The sequence below is a fragment of the Bombina bombina genome, chromosome 6, assembly GCF_027579735.1.
Source record: "Bombina bombina isolate aBomBom1 chromosome 6, aBomBom1.pri, whole genome shotgun sequence".
NCBI classification, from domain to species: domain Eukaryota; kingdom Metazoa; phylum Chordata; class Amphibia; order Anura; family Bombinatoridae; genus Bombina; species Bombina bombina.
Window position 1 is genome coordinate 1,151,510,645 of NC_069504.1, and position 21,230 is coordinate 1,151,531,874.

At 41.9% G+C, this 21,230-nt stretch overlaps 1 protein-coding gene across 3 annotated transcripts in view; it reads right to left on the bottom strand.

Annotated features, from left to right (window-relative positions):
- The window catches only part of LOC128664298 (solute carrier organic anion transporter family member 1C1), a 329,411-nt gene that overhangs the window by 129,954 nt on the left and 178,227 nt on the right, over window positions 1-21,230 (bottom strand). For all 3 annotated transcript variants that reach the window (XM_053719135.1, XM_053719133.1, XM_053719134.1), the window contains one exon: window positions 20,224-20,356. In XM_053719135.1, coding sequence (XP_053575110.1) covers window positions 20,224-20,345 — 122 coding nt within the window. In that variant the 5' untranslated portion in view covers window positions 20,346-20,356. The remainder of the gene's footprint in view (window positions 1-20,223; window positions 20,357-21,230) is intronic.

The window sequence follows — 21,230 nt, forward strand, 5'->3', positions numbered from 1 at the left end:
ATCGGAATTCGAGGGACGCCATCTTGGATGACGTCATTTAAAGGAACCGTCATTCGTCGTTAGTCGTTGTGCTGGAAGGATGCTCTGCGCTGGATGTCTTCAAGATGGAGTCGCTCCTCATCGGATGGATGAAGATAGAAGATGCCGCTTGGATGAAGCCTTCTCACGGTCCGGATGTCCTCTTCTGCCCGGATAGGATGAAGACTTCTTCCGGTCTGGATGTCCTCTTCTGCCCCATAGGATGAAGACTTCTGGACGGATCGGATGACCACTTGTGCCCGGCTGGGTGAAGACGGCTCAAGTTAGGTTGATCTTCAATGGGGTAGTGTTAGGTTTTTTTAAGGGGGTATTGGGTGGGTTTTAGAGTAGGGGTGTGTGGGTGGTGGGTTTTAATGTTGGGGGGTATTGTATTCTTTATTTACATGTAAAAGAGCTGATTACTTTGGGGCAATGCCCCGCAAAAGGCCCTTTTAGTATAGGGTAGGGAATTTTATTATTTTGGGGGGCTTTTTTATTTTACTAGGGGGCTTAGATTAGGTGTAATTAGTTTAAACTTCTTGTATTTTTTTTTTATTTTCTGTAATTTAGTGTTTGTTTTTTTTGTAATATAGTTTATTGAATTTAATTTTAATTAATTGTAGGTAGTTTAGGTAATTTATTTAATTATAGTGTAGTGTTAGGTGTAATTGTAACTTAGGTTAGGATTTATTTTACCGGTAATGTTGTACTTATTTTAGCTAGGTAGCTATTAAATAGTTAATAACTATTTAATAACTATTGTAACTAGTTAAAATAAATACAAAGTTGCCTGTCAAATAAAAATAAATCATAAGCTAGCTACAATGTAACTATTAGTTATATTGTAGCTAGTTTAGGGGTTATTTTATAGGTAAGTATTTAGTTTTAAATAGGAATAATTTATTTAATTGTAATTATTTTATTTAGATGTATTTAAATTATATTTAAATTAGGGGGGTGTTAGGGTTAGGGTTAGACTTAGGTTTAGGGGTTAATAACTTTATTATAGTGGCGGCGACGTTGGCGGCGGCAGATTAGGGGTTAATAAATTTAATATAGTTGCGGCGACGTTGGGGGGGCAGATTAGGGGTTAATAACTATAATGTAGGTGGCGGCGATGTTGGGGTCTTCATCCGATGGGGCAGAAGAGGACTTCCAGACTAGCAGAAGTCTTCACCCTATCCGGGCAGAAGAGGACATCCGGACTGGGAGAAGGCTTCCATCCGATGAGGAGCGACTCCATCTTGAAGACATCCGGCGCGGAGCATCCATCCAGCACGACGACTAACGACGAATGATGGTTCCTTTAAATGACATCATCCAAGATGGCGTCCCTCGAATTCCGATTGGCTGATAGGATTCTATCAGCCAATCGGAATTAAGGTAGAAAAATCCGATTGGTTGATTTAATGAGCCAATCGGATAGAAGTTCAATCCGATTGGCTGATTGGATCAGCCAATAGAATGCAAGGTCAATTCTATTGGCTGATTCAATCAGCCAATCGGATTGAACTACAATCCGATTGGCCGATTAAATCAACCAATCTGACTTTTCCTACCTTAATTCCGATTGGCTAATAGAATCCTATCAGCCAATCGGAATTCGAGGGACGCCATCTTGGATGACGTCATTTAAAGGAACCGTCATTCTTCGTTAGTCGTTGTGCTGGAAGGATGCTCTGCGCTGGATGTCTTCAAGATGGAGTCGCTCCTCATCGGATGGATGAAGATAGAAGATGCCGCTTGGATGAAGCCTTCTCACGGTCCGGATGTCCTCTTCTGCCCGGATAGGATGAAGACTTCTGCCGGTCTGGATGTCCTCTTCTGCCCCATCGGATGAAGACTTCTGGATGGATCGGATGACCACTTGTGCCCGGCTGGGTGAAGACGGCTCAAGTTAGGTTGATCTTCAATGGGGTAGTGTTAGGTTTTTTTAAGGGGGTATTGGGTGGGTTTTAGAGTAGGGGTGTGTGGGTGGTGGGTTTTAATGTTGGGGGGTACTGTATTCTTTATTTACATGTAAAAGAGCTGATTACTTTGGGGCAATGCCCCGCAAAAGGCCCTTTTAGTATAGGGTAGGGAATTTTATTATTTTGGGGGGCTTTTTTATTTTACTAGGGGGCTTAGATTAGGTGTAATTAGTTTAAACCTCTTGTATTTTTTTTATTTTCTGTAATTTAGTGTTTGTTTTTTTTGTAATATAGTTTATTGAATTTAATTGTAATTAATTGTAGGTAGTTTAGGTAATTTATTTAATTATAGTGTAGTGTTAGGTGTAATTGTAACTTAGGTTAGGATTTATTTTACCGGTAATTTTGTACTTATTTTAGCTAGGTAGCTATTAAATAGTTAATAACTATTTAATAACTATTGTAACTAGTTAAAATAAATACAAAGTTGCCTGTCAAATAAAAATAAATCATAAGCTAGCTACAATGTAACTATTAGTTATATTGTAGCTAGTTTAGGGGTTATTTTATAGGTAAGTATTTAGTTTTATATAGGAATAATTTATTTAATTGTAATTATTTTATTTAGATGTATTTAAATTATATTTAAATTAGGGGGGTGTTAGGGTTAGGGTTAGACTTAGGTTTAGGGGTTAATAACTTTATTATAGTGGCGGCGACATTGGCGGCGGCAGATTAGGGGTTAATAAATTTAATATAGTTGCGGCGACGTTGGGGGGGCAGATTAGGGGTTAATAACTATAATGTAGGTGGCGGCGATGTTGGGGGCAGCAGATTAGGGGTTTATAAGTATAATGTAGGTGGCGGCGGTGTCCGGAGCGGCAGATTAGGGGTTAATAGTATAATGCAGGTAGAGACGATGTCGGGGCGGCAGATTAGGGGTTAATAAGTGTAAGATTAGGGGTATTTAGACTTGGGGTTCATGTTAGGGTGCAGACATATTTTTTATTTTCCCATAGGAAACAATGGGGCTGCGTTAGGAGCTGAACGCTGTTTTTTTGCAGGTGTTAGTTTTTTTTTCAGCCGGCTCAGCCCCATTGTTTCCTATGGGGAAATCGTGCACAAGCACGTTCAGCCAGCTCACCGCTGACTTAAGCAACGCTGGTATCGAGGTGAGATGTGGAGCTAAATTCTGCTCAATGCTCACCTTTTTGCGGCTAACGCCAGGTTTAAAAAACCTGTAATACCAGCGTTGGCTTAAGGGAGCGGTAGAAAAAAAAGGAGCGTTAGAGCCGCATCTGATAATGTTCATGTAAAATAGATATTTATACCTTTATATCTATAGGAATAGATATATAGGTATAGGTACAGTATATATATATATATATATATATATATATATATATATATATATATATATATATATATATATATATATATATATATATATATATATATACATATATATATACATACATACAAACAAATATTTAGTCATGTATATGTGTGTACAGTATCTCACAAATGTGAGTACACCCTTAACATTTTTGTAAATACTTTATTATATATTTTCATGTGACAACACTGAAGAAATGACACTTTGCTACAATGTGAAGTAGTGAGTGTACAGACTGTATAAATAGTGTTAATTTGCTGTCCCCTCAAAATAGCTCAACACACAGCCATTGATATCTAAACCATTGGCAACAAAAGTGACTACACCCCTAAGTGGAAATGTCCAAATTGGGCCCAATTAGCCATTTTTCGTCCACAGTGTCATGTGACTTATTAGTGTTACAAGGTCTCAGATGTGAATGGGGAGCAGGTGTGTTAAATTTAGTGTTATCGCACTCACACTCTCTCATACTGGTCACTGGAAGTTCAACATGGCACCTCATGGCAAAGAACTCTCTGAGAATCTGAACAAAAATATTGTTGCTCTACATAAAGATGGCCTAGGCTATAAGAAGATTGCCAAGACCCTGAAACTGAGCTGCAGCACAGTGGGCAAGACCATACAGCGGTTTCACAGGACAGATACCACTCAGAACAGGCCTCGCCATGGTCCACCAAAAAAGCTAAGTGCACGTGCTCAGCATCATATCCAGAGGTTGTCTTTGGGAAATAGACGTATGAGTGCTGCCAGCATTGCTGCAGAGGTTGAAGGGGTGGGGGGTCAGTCTGCCAGTGCTCAGACCATACGCTGCACACTGCATCAAATTGGTCTGCATGGCTGTCATCCCAGAAGGAAGCCTCTTCTAAAGATGATACACAAGAAAGCCTGCAAACAGTTTGCTGAAGACAAGCAGACTAAGGACATGGATTGCTGGAAACATGTCCTGTAGTCAGATGAGACCAAGATAAACTTATTTGGTTCAGATGGTGTCAAATGTGTGTGGCGGCAACCAGGTGAGGAGTACAAAGACAAATGTGTCTTGCCTATAGTCAAGCATGGTGGTGGGAGTGTCATGGTTTGAACCTGCATGAGTACTGCTGGCACTGGGGAGCTACAGTTCATTGAGGGAACCATGAATGCCAACATGTACTGTGACATACTGAAGTAGAGCATGATCCCTTCGGAGACTGGGCCGCAGGGCAGTATTCCAACATGATAATGACCCCAAATACACCTCCAAGATGACCACTGCCTTGCTAAAGAAGCTGAGGGTAAAGGTGATGGACTGGCCAAGCATGTCTCCAGACCTAAACCCTATCGAGCATCTATAGGAATCTTCAAATGGAAAGTGGGGGAGCGCAAGGTCTCTAACATCCTCTAGCTCTGTGATGTGGTCATGGAGGAGTGGCAGAGGACTCCAGTGGCAACCTGTAAAGCTCTGGTGAACTCCATGCCCAAGAGGGTTAAGGCAGTGTGGGGAAATAATGTTGGCCACACAAAATATTGACACTTTGTGCCCAATTTGGATATTTCCACTTAGTGGTGTACTCACTTTTGTTGCCAACGGTTTAGACATTCATGGCTGTGTGTTGAGTTATTTTGAGGGGACAGCAAATTTACACTGTTATACAGGCTGTACACTCACTACTTTACAGTGTAGCAAAGTTTCATTTCTTCAGTGTTGTCACATGAAAAGAAATAATAAAATATTTACAAAAATGTGAGGGATGTACTCACTTTTGTGAGATACTGTATATATACAATATCAAATGACAGTATCCAAAAACAAAACACTATTATACTTAACACTACCTACATGCACCATAAAAAACCCCACCCAACATTTTCAAGTAAAATAATATCTTGCTATTTTCTGATTAAATATAAACCAATATGGATTGGATAATTAAAAATGAGCCAAAAGGCATGAAGTGGTACCTCTATATAAAGGGGTTCCATGCATCCTGAAATTCAGGGTGTGGCGGCGACCATATGAAGAATAGGTCTCTGGAAAGAGAGCTGTAGACTTGAAGAAAGAAGACGCAGAGCAGAGGTGGTGGAAGAAGTCGCTGAAATCTGCCTCCACTGCTGAAGTTCATCTCCGCCGCTGTGAAGGTGGGTCCCCTGGAGCCTGGATGAAGGGCCCTGTTGTTAAAGAAGATTGTGCAGAGGACAGTGGCAGAAGAGGTCGCCAAAGTCTGCTTCTACAAAGATGGCCCCCGGAGCCTTGAACTGGGATGAAGGGGGCCACAGCGTTGAAGAAGATTGAGGAGCGGAGGCAACGGAGGCATCAGAAGAGGCCACCGAAGTCCACCTCTGCCACCATTAAAATGGGCCCCCGGCGCCTGGACCCGGGATGAAGAAGGCCCAGCGTGGATGAAGAGGAGATGGATTTCCGTATGGTTAGCTAAAACTTTGGGTTTACTTACGGCTTTTTTGGGGTGTTTTCTTTTTAGTTAGACTTTATTATTTTTTGGGGGGCTGGGGAATTACTTTTATTGTAAAGGGGGGTTTGTAATTTTTATAAATCTAAAATAACTGTATTTACTTTAGTAGAATGCCCTACAAAAGGCCCTTTTAAGGTCTATTGTAATTTATTTTTAGTGTTAGGGTTTATGTTTTTATTTTGAGTGTTTTTTATGGGGCATGTAGATTAGTGTTAGATATAATGGGAGGGTATTTTTTATTTTACATTACTTAGGTTTATTTATTTTATTGTAACTGAGTTTTTTTATAATTATAAGGGGGTTTAATAGGTGATTAGGTTAAAGGTAGCTTTGGGCTTAAAAGTGTATCTTAGCATTTATCTACAATGTTTAAATTAGTATGAATTATCATGTATGATGCATATTATTTTAAGTATTGTATATTTATTAATATTTATTTATTTTTTCTTTTGTTTATTATTGTAAACACAAAATATATTTTTTTAAATTTGTATTTATGTTACAAAACTCATTAGTATTATTATTGTATTATTACATAACAGGCATGCAGTTATGTAATACTATAATTATAATCCAACTGTCTTTTATAACATACATATATATTTTAAAGCTATACTTATATTAAAATAATAAACACAACGCACAAGAATATCTACATTTTATTTATATCTAGTATTTAAACTAATATGCATGATACATAAATTAAGAAAATAATGCTCCCACTATAATTGTCTCACAACCACAATAAGTGCAAATAGGTACGCCTTCACAGATCAAATGTCAGCAAACTACAATAAAAGATAATAATAATACAATTAATGGTAAAACAGTTTATGTAAATAGACTATTCAGACAGCTCTCCTCAAAGTCTGGTCTTCCACTTCAAAAATCCTATGGAGAAATCAAAGAAGGCACCTCATAGCGTAATACAGTCATAGATAATTTCTTATTTCACTCAACCCCTTATATATGACTGTATTACGCTATGAGGCGCCTTCTTTGAATTCTCCAAAGGATTTTTGAAGAAGGCCAGACACTCAAGGAGAGCTGTCTGAATTTCTCCCTATGCATGATACATGACCATGCATTTTATTTTAAACATTGTAGATATACAGTAGTCTGGCCTTGCATTAATATTTAATATTTAAAATTGTATGCATTGTCATGTATATTGCATATTATTTTAAATATTGCATATAAATTAAAATGTATTTATGTTAGCTTGTTGTATTTATTAGTGATAACATAGATATATATGTTAATATATATTTATGTTATAGTAGTCAGTTGCATTCAGTTATATTTTTACTTAACAGGCATGCAATTATGTAGAACTATAATTTTAATTTTGCTGTCTTTAATAACAAATAATAAACACAAAAAGCAAAATTAACTACATTTTAATTTATATTCAAAAAAATTAAATAAAATGCATTCTATATAACAATGCATCATTTTAAATATTGAATATTTATGTGTGGGTCGTTAGTTTCTACAGTTAGTATTAGGTTAGGGCAGATTAGGGGTCAAGTTTAAATTATAAGCATAGTCATGTACAATGCATATTGTTTAAAGTATTGTATATATCTATCCCACATTTGTCTCAGAAGGTAGCACCCCCAAACAAGTATTATCCCCAGGTGCCTCATCAAATTGCCAACAACATACTAAAAGAGCGACTTAATCACCTGTGTCCTGCTCGTTCAGCACCCCTTTTAAGAAGCGCTGGACCAGGGCTCAATTCTGGTCTGGGACTTAGTTCCAAGACCCCTTTGAGGTTTTTCCGGGTCCTCCGGCAGTAAGCCACCTCCGTTTAGCACATCTCAGTGACACATCATTTAAATTTTGTTTATAATTCTAGTGACATAGCTCCTATAGTTATAATGGTAAGGTTTACTATGTATAGTCAGGTATTTTTCAGACAGTAGGCAATATGTGGGAGTTAGCTGGGGCATTTCAGGGGAGTGTAGGTTAGATGTAAGTGTAGGTGGTATTATGGACTTAACTTGGCATTCTAGGGGTGTGCAGGTTAGGTGTAATGTAGGTGTAGGCGGTCAGTGGGAGTTAGCTGGGCGGTGCAGGGTATTGTAGGTTAGCTCTGACATATGTGTAGGTGGTTGGTGGGAGGCAGAGAAGGGGGAAATGTAGCTTAGATGTGACATAGGAATAGGTGTTCAGGAGCAGTTAGCGATGCATGCTTGTGGAACTAGGCTGCACTTTGATTTGGACATATCAACACCAGTGCAATATTATTGAATCAGAGAAGTGCAGGTTGAGAGGAGGGTAGTGGCCATGTTTGTCTCACCAGCTATCAGCTGTTGAGACTTCATCACCTGAGGTAATTAGCGTAAGTGTACTGCAACTTAGGTCCCGCTGGCAATAGTTGGAGTGTGGCTACATGGAAACTATTTTTAGTTTCAGTGAGTGTACCATCTGTGTCGAGTAGGCCCACTTCAAAAAGGGCCCCGACCGCAGCAAAATGCCAATGAGCAATGATGGCAGTAATGCAGGAGGTGATGTCACGCTCCTACAGACTTCTATGGGAGAGACGTTGCTGTTCGACGGCACTGCTCGCCACTCACCATTATTTGAAAAAAAAAATTATCAGGATCTCAAGCCTCTCAACGTAATGGCTTAGAGATTGAACTCCTAGGGGTCGGTTAAACAAACCGTCAACCGGCCCCAATGCATCTGTTTCAGGCTCGCCGGAAACAGGAGTTAAGAAGCAGCGCTCTTGAGACCGCTGCTCCTTAAAGTGAAAGTAAATGCTAGTGTTTTACAAACGCTAGGATTGAGTTTTGAAACAAATAAAGGGGACTTTCATTCATGAAGTATAAGATACTTCATGTAGAGAGCTCCTTTATTTGTTATAACTGATCGCCGTTCTTAGCTGCTACAGCAGCGCATGGCTAAAAAGTATTTTTGCTAAGAGGTGACGTTTTCACCTCTTAGCCAAAAGCCGTGCAGCAAATCCGGCTCCCATGGGCGCCAATCCGGATTTACCACATGGCTATTGGCTAGAAGGTGAAAACGTCACCTCTTAGCAAAAAAATTTTTTAGTCGTGTGCTGCTGTAGCAGCAAAAAAATGGCAATCGGTTAAAACAAAAAAAGTAGCTTTCTACATCAAGTATCTTATACTTCATTAAGGAAAGTCCCCTTTATTTGTTTCAAAAGCCAATCCTAACATTTGTAAAACGCTAGCATTTACTTTCACTTTAACTCATCTGCCTGCTCTGAGCCGCAAACAGCAATCAACCAAATCAGATACGATCGGGTTGATTGACACCCACTGCTAGCGGCCGATTGGCTGTGAATCTGCAGGGGATGGCATTGCACAAGCAATCCACCAGAACTACGCTGTCCGCATTCAGAGATGTCTGTCGGACATGATCCGCTAAGCAGACCATGTTGGACAGACCTTTGTTAAATCGGCCCCTCAATCTTAAACAGACAGGTTTTTTCCAGCCCATTTGTGGAGATTTTATTTCAGGCAAGGTAGCCTGTAAAGAGAAAGATTTACCATAAGACTTTAAAAAATCTGGTCTGATAAACATGATTTTCACTGACATTATCTCAGAATTCCAAGAATTTTCCAATTCTTAAAAGATCGTATTTCTGCAAGTTCTTTGAAAGGTCACTTTTCAATTCTTCTATTTTATATCATGAAGAGATTTCTAGGTTTCCTGACATTTTTATTTTCATTCAGGTTCTAGTCATGATAAGACCGGTAGTTAAGCCAATGGACTTCATTTATTAACCCCTTAATGACCGGACCATTTTTCAATTTTCTTACTCTTAGGGCTCTATTTATCATTCCAATTCTCCTATATTTTCTCCTAAAAGTTCTCATGAGAAATAATTCTCCTATTTATCATTCAAAAATACTCCTAAAATTGGGCAAGTTCGACTGTAAAATTCTCCTACTCTGTTCTAACTCTCCTTGGAGAACATGTTCTCCAAAATAAGGGTTACATTCAATCTTTTTAGTCATATTTCATATAGTTCTCATAATTCTCCTAGTTACAAATTTATCATTTATATTCTCCTGTGGAGGACTGAAAGTTCTCCTGCAAGTTCCTACCTTAAAGTTCTCCATAGCTAAAGTGGAGAACAGCATTAGAAATCTATTCTCTACTAGTTGTAGAAGCAGTTACACACAAAAAAGGGTTCTACAAGGTGCAAAACTTATCTATAACAAAGCACAATAATAATGGTTATTGGAGTGCAATAATAATTTATGATGGAGTAAAAAAATATATATATAATGGAGCACCAAAATAATATATAACAGAGCACAAAAATTATATCTATTGGGGCATAACAATAAGATATAAAAAAGCACTAAAATTGAAGCACTAAAACAATGAAAATGTAGATCTATTTTCTTATATGAAAGTTTGCTGAAGAGGGGCATTAACAAAGCTACTAGGAAGGCTGTATAAAGATTTCTATTGGTTTATATATGATTGACATGGAGAATAGTTGCTTATTTTTAGTGATAAATAAGGAGAAGATACTAATCCGACTGGAGAAATTTATTATTAGTTCTCCCCAGCTCTCCTCAGCTCTCCCATGGAGAAAAAAACAACTTTTTTATGATATATATGGGCGCACATGTGCTCCTCTCCTAAGGAGAACTGATAGGAGAACAGAAAGGAGAATTCCCCAAATGATTGATAAATGGAGCCCTTAATGACAATGGCTATATTTACATTTCTGCAGTGTTTGTGTTTAGCTGTAATTTTCCTCTTACTCATTTACTGTACCCACACATATTATATACCGTTTTTCTCACCATTAAATGGACTTTCTAAAGATACCATTATTTTCATCATATCTTATAATTTACTAAAATTTTTTTTATAAAATATGAGGAAAAAATGAAAAAAAAACACACTTTTTCTAACTTTGACCCCCAAAATCTGTTACACATCTACAATCACCAAAAAACACCCATGCTAAATAGCTTATAAATTTTGTCCTGAGTTTAGAAATACCCAATGTTTGCACGTTCTTTGCTTTTTTTGCAATTTATAGGGCAATAAATACAAGTAGCACTTTGCTATTTCCAAACCACTTTTTTTCAAAATGAGCGCTAGTTACATTGGAACCCTGATATCTGTCAGGAATACCTGAATATCCCTTGACGTGTATATATTTTTTTTTAGAAGACAACCCAAAGTATTGATCTAGGCTCATTTTGGTATATTTCATGCCACCATTTCACCGCCAAATGCGATTAAAAAAAAAAAAGTTCACTTTTTCACAAATTTTGTCACAAACTTTAGGTTTCCCACTGAAATTATTTACATACCGCTTCTGCAATTATGGCACAAATGGTTGTAAATGCTTCTCTGGGATCCTCTTTTTTTAGAAATAACAGGCTTATATGGCTTTGGGGTTGCTTTTTGGTAATTAGAAGGCCGCTAAATGCCGCTGCGCACCACACGTGTTTTATGCCCAGGAGTGAAGGGGTTAATTAGGGAGCTTGTAGGGTTAATTTTAGCTTTAGTGTACTAGTGTAGTAGACAACCCCAAGTATTGATCTAGGCCAATTTTGGTATATTTTATGCCACCATTTCACGGCCAAATGCGAGCAAATAAAAAAAAAAAACTTTAAATTTTTCACAATTTTAGGTTTTTCACTGAAATTATTTACAAACAGCTTGTGCTATTATGGCAGAAATTGTTGTAAAAGCTTCTCTGGGATCCCCTTTGTTCAGAAATAGCAGACTTATATGGCTTTGGCGTTGCTTTTTGGTAATTAGAAGGCCGCTAAATGCTGCTGCGCACCACACGTGAGTTATGCCCAGCAGTGAAGGGGTTAAATTAGGTAGCTTGTAGGGAGCTTGCAGGGTTAATTTTAGAGATCAGCCTCCCACCTGACACATCCCACCCCCTGATCCCTCCCAAACAGCTCTCTTCCCTCCCCCAACCCACAATTGTTCCCGCCATCTTAAGTACTGGCAGAAAGTCTGCCAGTACTAAATAAAAGAGTTGTTTTTTTTAAAAATAAAAATAATAAAATATTTTAGCTGTGATGGACCCCTGCCTTAGCCCCAACCTCCCTGATCCCCCCCTCCAGCTCTCTAACCCTCTCCCCTACCTAATTACCGCCATCTGCCAGTACCCAGTTTGGCTCCAAATACCAAAGTTTTTATTTTATTTTTAACTTTAAAACTCTTTCTGTAGTGTAGCAGCCCCCCCCCCCCCCAATAGTTTTTGCATGACGTACCTGGTACGCCAGTTGTCATTAAGGGGTTAAACAGTGGATGCTGCTCTGGAGCCGGAGACCCATAGTTTCAGGCTAGTCTGTAATGGTAGTTAGAAAGTAGCAGTCAGAAGACCGCTTCTCCTTAACCTCTCTGCCACCTAAAAGATGGCAGATTGAATTCATCCCGATAAGATATGATCTGGATGATTGACAGCTCCTGCTAGCGGCTGGTTGGCCGCCAGAGAGCAGGGGATGGCATTGTACAAGTATTTCTGGTGAAATGCTTGTGCAATGATAAATCCGGACAGCGTATGCATTTAGTCATGTCCAGTGGACATAATTAGGCTATAGCAAAACATTTCTGCCCAAAATCTCCTCTTTGGAACCATGAAGGGACAGTAAAGTCAAAATGAATCTTTCATGATTCTGATAGAGCACACAATTTTAAACAACTTTCCAATTCGCTTACATTATCTAAATGTGCAAAGGATTTTTATACGCACACTTTCTGAGGCACCAGCAACTACGGAGCATGTGCAAGATACACAGGCTATACGTATATGCATTTTGTGATTGGCTGATGGCTGTCACATGATGCCTTTAGGAAGGAAAATTTTACATTTGTCAGAAAAAACTACTACTAGTTATTTGAAATGAAAACTAAGTGCTTTTGCTTTGTCTTTTTATTATGCATGTATTGATTATACTGTGTTTAATTGTGCTTAAGATTGGGTTTCAGGGTCTTGCAGGTAACAAATTGCAGTCCCTTCTTTTGTTCTAATCCAAAGATTTCTAAAGAGCATTTACTTACACATCACAAAGAGTTTTATACAATGTGTTCCTTTCTCTGGATCCCATATGGGTCAGAAGGCTTCAGCTGTTACTTAACTTCCTGGTGAGTTTATGTATAAGGCGTCTTGCAGGCAGGAAAGTCTCTCTGAAGACATATTTCTACCAGTTCATTTGCTGCCATTTTGGTCGTTTAATTGAGACTTCTGTTAATCAGATGTGCTATGCAGCTAACTGATCCTCTTTATTACTAAGTTCTACCATTTTGCTGTTTTTGCCTATTTTGTGCCAGCTTTTGTCAGGGAAGTCCTACAGACTAAAGTGTTTGGTAAATAGGCCCCTGACTTATTTTTGTCCCACCCATTTATTCATGGACTCCACAGCTTGGGTATAAAATCCCTGGAGTAATGGCTTCTGGACACTCAACAATATTACTACTTACCTGATAAATTAATGTCTTTCATGGTGGTGAGAGCCCACAAGATCCACCCATATTTACAATTTCAATTGGGGGCAGTTCTAGGGTGCAGCTCATTTAGCCTGCTTTGTCTTATCCTAATTTCCTGCTTTTCTACTTTCTTGGCTATATGTTAGACTGAGATACAAAAGCAGTGGGATGGATTAAAAGCTTGTTTTTTTAAATTTGCCCCCGTTTGTTTCCTTTAAATTCATTTTAAAGACTTAACACTTACCTTAATGCATTCTGGAGAGTGCGCTAACCTGATCTTCTTCTTGCCAGGTCTCTGGCCGCGCTAACACAAGGATTAGCGCATAGTGCAGTTCCTGGCAGCCAAAAGGCAAAGCTTCCTGTCAGAACGGCCAGGGCTCTGGCAAGAAGAGGATTGGATTAGCACGCTCGGGTAAGTTTGTTTCAAACATTTACATTTATTTAACAAAAAACTAATGTACAGTAAATGCTTAACGACAATTCGATTTTCTTTTAGTTTTACAGGAAATGAAAACAGAATAGTGCAGGCAATGAAATTCAGGAAAATTAATTTCCTCGAATATTCAGAACAAAAATTTAATTGAAGACAAAAAAATGGCTTGTAAGAAATTAATTTATTAGGTAAACATAAATTTAGTCTTTTTGTAAAATTTTAATAAACAATGTTGTAGAAAAATAGTGTGTGTGTTTATTTCCCTTTCTAAAGGAAGAACGGGTTATGCACTAATAAATAGGGGCATTTGTGAATAGTTATATAATTTGCATAAATAAAGTTATATAATTTGATCTGCATATTAGAGCTCCCATATACCTCTACTCAAATAAATGCACATTTATACCCGTGATCACCTGCCTATAAAAACCTATATAGGGATTTATTTTAAAGAGAGCCTCTGAATTTTAAACAGTATTTAAAACAGTGTGGGTATTGCCTTTAAAGTAGTCGGTCTTGGGGTTTCTAGGGCTCAAGAAAACAGAGATTGAGTGGTTTAAAAACTTATAGAAAAGTGAAAGAATATGCCCAGCACTTGCTGCAAATTGGTGCACGCTCCAGGGGTACTGCACCTACCCCTATAATCAATGCCAAGGAAAAAGGTGCCACATGTGTAGATCAATAAAAAACAGATAATCCAGATATGGACAAACACAGGGTACTCACAAGTGAGATGGCACTCAATTGTGCCAGTAGATGCAGGCTGGTATTCTGCAGCAAACCAGCTGTCTGATGTAGCACAGTCCTCGCCATGACCCGATGTCTCCCAATGTGACTATCACTGGAACTGGAACTGGGAGAGAATGTAGAGAGGAAGGTGATCTCGCCCTTGGGTGACTGAAAGGGAGTCTTTAACACCATCCACTCATTCTCTGTATTTTACTGGGGAGATTCTTTATACACCCAGCTGTAACATTTGCCATATACTTTTGGTAATTTTTATTCTTTTAAATAAAATACTCATTTAATTCATATACAAGCTGAGTGGATGGTGTTAAAGACTCCCTTTCAGTCACCTAAGGGCGAGATCGCCTTCCTCTCTACATTCTCTCCCAGTTCCATTTCCAGTGATACAGTCACATTGGGAGACATTGGGTCGTGGTGAGGACTGTGCTACATCAGCCAGCTGGTTTGCTGCAGAATACCAGCCTGCATCTACTGGCACAATTGAGTGCCATCTCACTTGTGAGTACCCTGTGGTCCATATCTGGATTATCTGGTTTTTATTGATCTACACATGTGGCGCCTTTGTCCTTCTTTTTGTTTCTATGCTACAAATGTACAAAAGGTAGCAGCACCGCATAAAATAATGTTCAATTCTCGTTTATTGGGACATCACATCAATAGAAAGCACAATGTTTCAGTCAAATTGACCTTATAATGTTGCATCTTACTTACCTTGCATTAAGCTCCCTTAAGACCTGAGAAGCTGCCCAACACTTCAGAGTTTCTGGGGATTGGTGGGGCCACTATGCATGGGAGTACCAGATGAGGTCACTAAGCATGGGAGTACCAGGTGAGGTCACTATGCATGGGAGTACCAGGTGAGGTCACTACGCATGGCAGTACCAGGTGAGGTCACTAAGCATGGGAGTACCAGGTGAGGTCACTATGCATGGGAGCATCAGATGAGGTCACTACGCATGGGAGTACCAGGTGAGGTCACTACGCATGGAAGTATCAGATGAGGTCACTACGCATGGGAGTATCAGGTGAGGTCACTACGCATGGGAGTACCAGGTGAGGTCACTACGCATGGGAGTATCAGATGAGGTCACTACGCATGGGAGTACCAGGTGAGGTCAGTAAGCATGGGAGTACCAGGTGAGGTCACTACGCATGGGAGTATCAGATGAGGTCACTATGCATGGGAGTATCAGGTGAGGTCACTACGCATGGTAGTACCAGGTGAGGTCACTATGCATGGGAGTATCAGATGAGGTCACTACGCATGGGAGTACCAGGTGAGGTCACTACGCATGGGAGTACCAGGTGAGGTCACTACGCATGGGAGTACAACGTGAGGTCACTATGCATAGGAGTACCAGGTGAGGTCACTATGCATGGGAGTACCAGGTGAGATCACTACACATGGGAGTACCAGGTGAGATCATTAAGCATGGAAGTACCAGGTGAGGTCACTACGCATGGGAGTACCAGGTGAGGTCACTATGCATGGGAGTACCAGATGAGGTCACTATGCATGGGAATATCAGATGAGGTCACTATGCATGGGAGTACCAGATGAGGTCACTACGCATGGGAGTACCAGGTGAGGTCACTACATATGGGAGTATCAGATGAGGTCACTACGCATGGGAGTACCAGATGAGGTCACTATGCATGGGAGTACCAGGTGAGGTCACTACGCATGGGAGTACCAGGTGAGGTAACTACGCATGGGAGTACCAGATGAGGTCACTATGCATGGGAGTACCAGGTGAGGTCACTACACATGGGAGTATCAGATGAGGTCACTACGCATGGGAGTACCAGGTGAGGTCACTACGCATGGGAGTACCAGGTGAGGTCACTACGCATAGGAGTACCAGGTGAGGTCACTATGCATGGGAGTACCAGGTGAGGTCACTACGCATGGGAGTACCAGGTGAGGTCAATGCGCATGGGAGTACCAGGTGAGGTCACTACGAATAGGAGTACCAGGTGAGGTCACTGTTCGTGGGAGTACCAGGTAAATTTACTATGCATGGGAGTAACAGGTGAGGTCACTATGCATGGGAGTACCAGGTGAGGTCACTATGCATGGGAGTACCAAGTGAGGTCACTGCGCATGCGAGTAGAAGGTAAGGTCAATATGCATGGGAGTACCAGGTGAGGTCACTATTTATGGGAGTACCAGGTGAGGTCACTACGCATAGGAGTACCAGGTGAGGTCACTATTTATGGGAGTACCAGGTGAGGTCACTACGCATAGGAGTACCAGGTGAGGTCACTATTTATGGGAGTACCAGGTGAGGTCACTGCGCATAGGAGTACCAGGTGAGGTCACTATGCATGGGAGTACCAGGTGAGGTCACTACACATAGTACAAGATGAGGTCACTATGCATGGGAGTACCAGGTGAGGTCAATACGCATGGGAGTACCAGGTGAGGTCACTACACCTAGGAGTACCAGGTGAGGTCACTGCGCATGGGAGTACCAGGTGAGGTCACTATGCATAGGAGTACCAGGTGAGGTCACTGCGCATGGGAGTACCAGGTGAGGTCACTACGCATGGGAGTACCAGGTGAGGTCACTACGCATAGGAGTACCAGGTGAGGTCACTATGCATGGGAGTACCAGGTAAAGTCACGACGCATGGAAGTACCAGTTGAGGTCACTATGCATGGGAGTACCAGGTGAGGTCACTACGCATGGGAGTACCAGGTGAGGTCACTACGCAAGGTCACTACACATGGGAGTACAAGGTGAGGTCACTACGCATGGGACTAACAGGTGAGGTCACTTCGCATTGGAGTACCAGATGAGGTCACTATGCATGGGAGTACCAGTTGAGGTCACTACTTATGGGAGTACCATGTGAGGACACTACGCATAGGAGTACCAGGTGAGGTCACTATGCATGGGAGTACCAGGTGAGGTTACTACATATGGAAATACCAGGTGAGGTCACTACTTATGGGATTACCAGGTAAGGTCACTGTGCAGGAGAGTACCTGGTAAGGTCACTACACATGGGAGTACCAAGTGAGATCACTGCACATGGCAGTAGCAGGTAAGGTCAATATGCATGGGAGTACCAGGTGAGGTCACTACTTATGGGAGTACCAGGTGAGGTCACTACGTATAGGAGTACCAGGTGAGGTCACTATGCATGGGAGTACCAGGTGAGGTCACTAGGCATAGGAGTACAAGATTAGGTCACTATGCATAGGAGTACCAGGTGAGGTCACTACGCATAGGAGTACCAGGTGAGATAACTACACATAGGAGTACCAGGTGAGGTCACTACGCATAGGAGTACCAGGTGAGGTCACTACGCCTAGGAGTACCAGGTGAGGTCACTACGCATAGGAGTACAAGATGAGGTCACTGCGCATGGGAGTACCAGGTGAGGTCACTACGCATAGGAGTACCCGGTGAGTTCACTACGCATAGGAATACCAGGTGAGGTCACTATGCATGGGAGTACCAGGTGAGGTCACTACGCATAGGAGTACAAGATGAGATCACTACGCATAGGAGTACCAGATTAGGTAACTATGCATAAGAGTACCAGTTGAGGTCACTACTTATGGGAGTACCAGGTTAGGTCACACTACACATAGGATTACCAGGTGAGGTCACTGCGCATGGGAGTACCAGGTAAGGTCACGACGCATGGAAGTACCAGGTGAGGTCACTACGCATAGGAGTACAAGATGAGGTCACTGCGCATGGGAGTACCAGGTGAGGTCACTACGCATAGGAGTACCCGGTGAGTTCACTACGCATAGGAATACCAGGTGAGGTCACTATGCATGGGAGTACCAGGTGAGGTCACTACGCATAGGAGTACAAGATGAGATCACTACGCATAGGAGTACCAGATTAGGTAACTATGCATAAGAGTACCAGTTGAGGTCACTACTTATGGGAGTACCAGGTTAGGTCACACTACACATAGGATTACCAGGTGAGGTCACTGCGCATGGGAGTACCAGGTAAGGTCACGACGCATGGAAGTACCAGGTGAGGTCACTACGCATGGGAGTACCAGATGAGATCACTATGCATGGGAGTACCAGGTGAGGTCACTACGCATGGGAGCACCAGTTGAGGTCACTATGCATGGGAGTATCAGATGAGGTCACTACGCATGGGAGTACCAGATGAGGTCACTATGCATGGGAGTACCAGGTGAGGTCACTACGCATATGAGTACCAGGTGAGGTCACTATGCATAGGAGTACCAGGTGAGGTCACTACACATGGGAGTACCAGGTGATGTCAATAGGTATGGGAGTACCAGGTGAGGTCACTATGCATGGGAGTACCAGGTGAGGTCACTATGCATGGGAGTACCAGGTGAGGTCACTATGCATGGGAGTACCAGGTAAGGTCACTGTGCAGGAGAATGCCTGGTAAGGTCACTATGCATGAGGGTACCTGGTGAGGTCACTCTGAATGAGATTACCTGGTGAGGTCACTCTGCATGGGAGTACCAGGTGAGGTCATTACGCATGGGAGTACCAGGTAAGGTCACTGTGCAAGAGAATGCCTGGTAAGGTCACTATGCATGAGGGTACCTGGTGAGGTCACTCTGAATGAGATTACCTGGTGAGGTCACTCTGCATGGGAGTACCAGGTGAGGTCATTACGCATGGGAGTACCATGTAAGGTCACTATGCATAGGAGTACCAGGTAAGGTCACTACACATGGGAGTACCAGGTGAGGTCACTACGCATGGGAGCACCAGGTGAGGTCACTATGCATGGGAGTACCAGATGAGCTCACTACGCATGGGAGTACCAGATGAGTTCACTACGCATGGGAGTACCAGATGAGGTCACTATGCATGGGAGTTCCATATGAGGTCACTACGCATGGGAGTACTAGGTGAGGTCACTACGCATGGGAGTAGCAGATGAGGTCACTGCACATGGGAGTACCAGGTGAGGTTATTACGCATAGGAGTACCAGGTGAGGTCACTACGCATGGGAGTACCATTTAAGGTCACTACCATGGGAGTACCAGGTGAGGACTATGCATGGGAGTACCAGCTGGGGTCACTACGCATGGGAGTACCAGGTGGGATCACTACACATGGGAGTACCAGGTATGGTCACTATTCATGGGAGTTCCAGGTGATGTCATTAGGCATGGAAGTACCAGGTGTAGACTACATATAGGAGTACCAATTGAGGTCACTAGGCATGGGAGTACCAGGTGAGGTCACTGAGCATGGGAGTACCAGTTGAGGTCACTGAGCATGGGAGTACCAGGTGAGGTCACTGAGCATGGGAGTACCAGTTGAGGTCACTATGCATGGGAGCACCAAGTGAGGTCACTACTCATGTACTCATTCGAGTACCAGATGAGGTCACTGAGCATGAGAGTACCAGGTGAGGACTATGCATGGGAGTACCAGGTGAGGTCACTATGTATGGGAGTAGCAGGTGAGGTCACTGAGCATGGGAGTACCAGGTGAGGGCTATGCATGGAAGTACCTGGTTAGGTCACTGAGCATGGGAGTACCAGTTGAGGTCACTATGCATGGGAGTACCAGGTGAGGACTATGCATGGGAGTACCAGGTGAGGACTATGCATGGGAGTACCAGGTGAAGACTATGCATGGGAGTACCAGGTGAGGACTATCTATGGGAGTACCAGGTGAGGACTATGAATTGGAGTACCTGGTGAGGACTATGCATGGGAGTACCAGGTGAGAACTATGCATGGGATAGGTGACATCCCTGGATTCTCTCAGATTACCAACTAGTTGCACCTATAAATGTTCTGCTCTTGCACCACTTCTGGTTAGGAACAAGATTATTACTTACGGTCCCATGAAGAAATGCGGCATTGCAGAGAGGAAGCTTCCGAAAGACATAACAAGGCAGCCAGCAGCAATAATCCGTGGTCTGTGAAGTTTGGCCCCAAAATAGCTGACAAACGCAATCATCAGTAAATTCCCTACAAAAAGAAGTACAGGATATATATTGTACAGGAGCTTAAGGCTAAAGATTAGATTACGAGTGTATCACAATTTAGAGCTCCTGCTCGAGCATAAAGTATGCTAGATGGAGCCTTTTTTTCTCGTGCTCTTGTGAGAAAACCTGTCACACGCTAACAAAATATTAAGACTTTGTTAACTTCTTCTCCCATAGGGGTCAATTTATCAAAGCGCCAATTCGCATTCGCCGGCGTCAATACGCTCGCCAGAAATTGCTGGCGCGGATCTGAATAAGATACCCTTATTTATCAAAAAAGACGTAAAAAACCCACACGCGTCAAGTATGGTGCGAAGAGCATATGACTGTTGCTAACTAACAGTCATCAATGTCATGGTTATTTGGGTTTTTCACAACTTTATTTATACAATTTAATTTAGCTACATTTATACCTCAACAAACACTGGCCTCTATTTAACAAGGTCTGGCGGACCTGATCAGACAGTGCGGATCAGGTCCGCCAGACCTCGCTGAATATGGAGAGCAATACGCTCTCCATATTCAGCATTGCACCAGCAGCTCACAAGAGCTGCTGGTGAAACGCCGCCCCCTACAGACTCGCGGCCAATCGGCCGCCAGCAGGGAGGTGTCAATCAACCCGATCGTACTCAATCGGGTTGAATTGCGGCAATGTCTGTCCGCCTGCTCAGAGCAGGCGGACAGGTTATGGAGCAGCGGTTTTTGTGACCGCTGCTACATAGCTGTTTTTTCTGGTGAGCCTGCAGGCTTGCCAGAAACACGGGGCATCAAGCTCCATTCGGAGCTTGATAGATAGGCCCCAATATCTCATAGAAAGTTATTTTTATATTTATTTGTTATATGATACTTTCATGTAT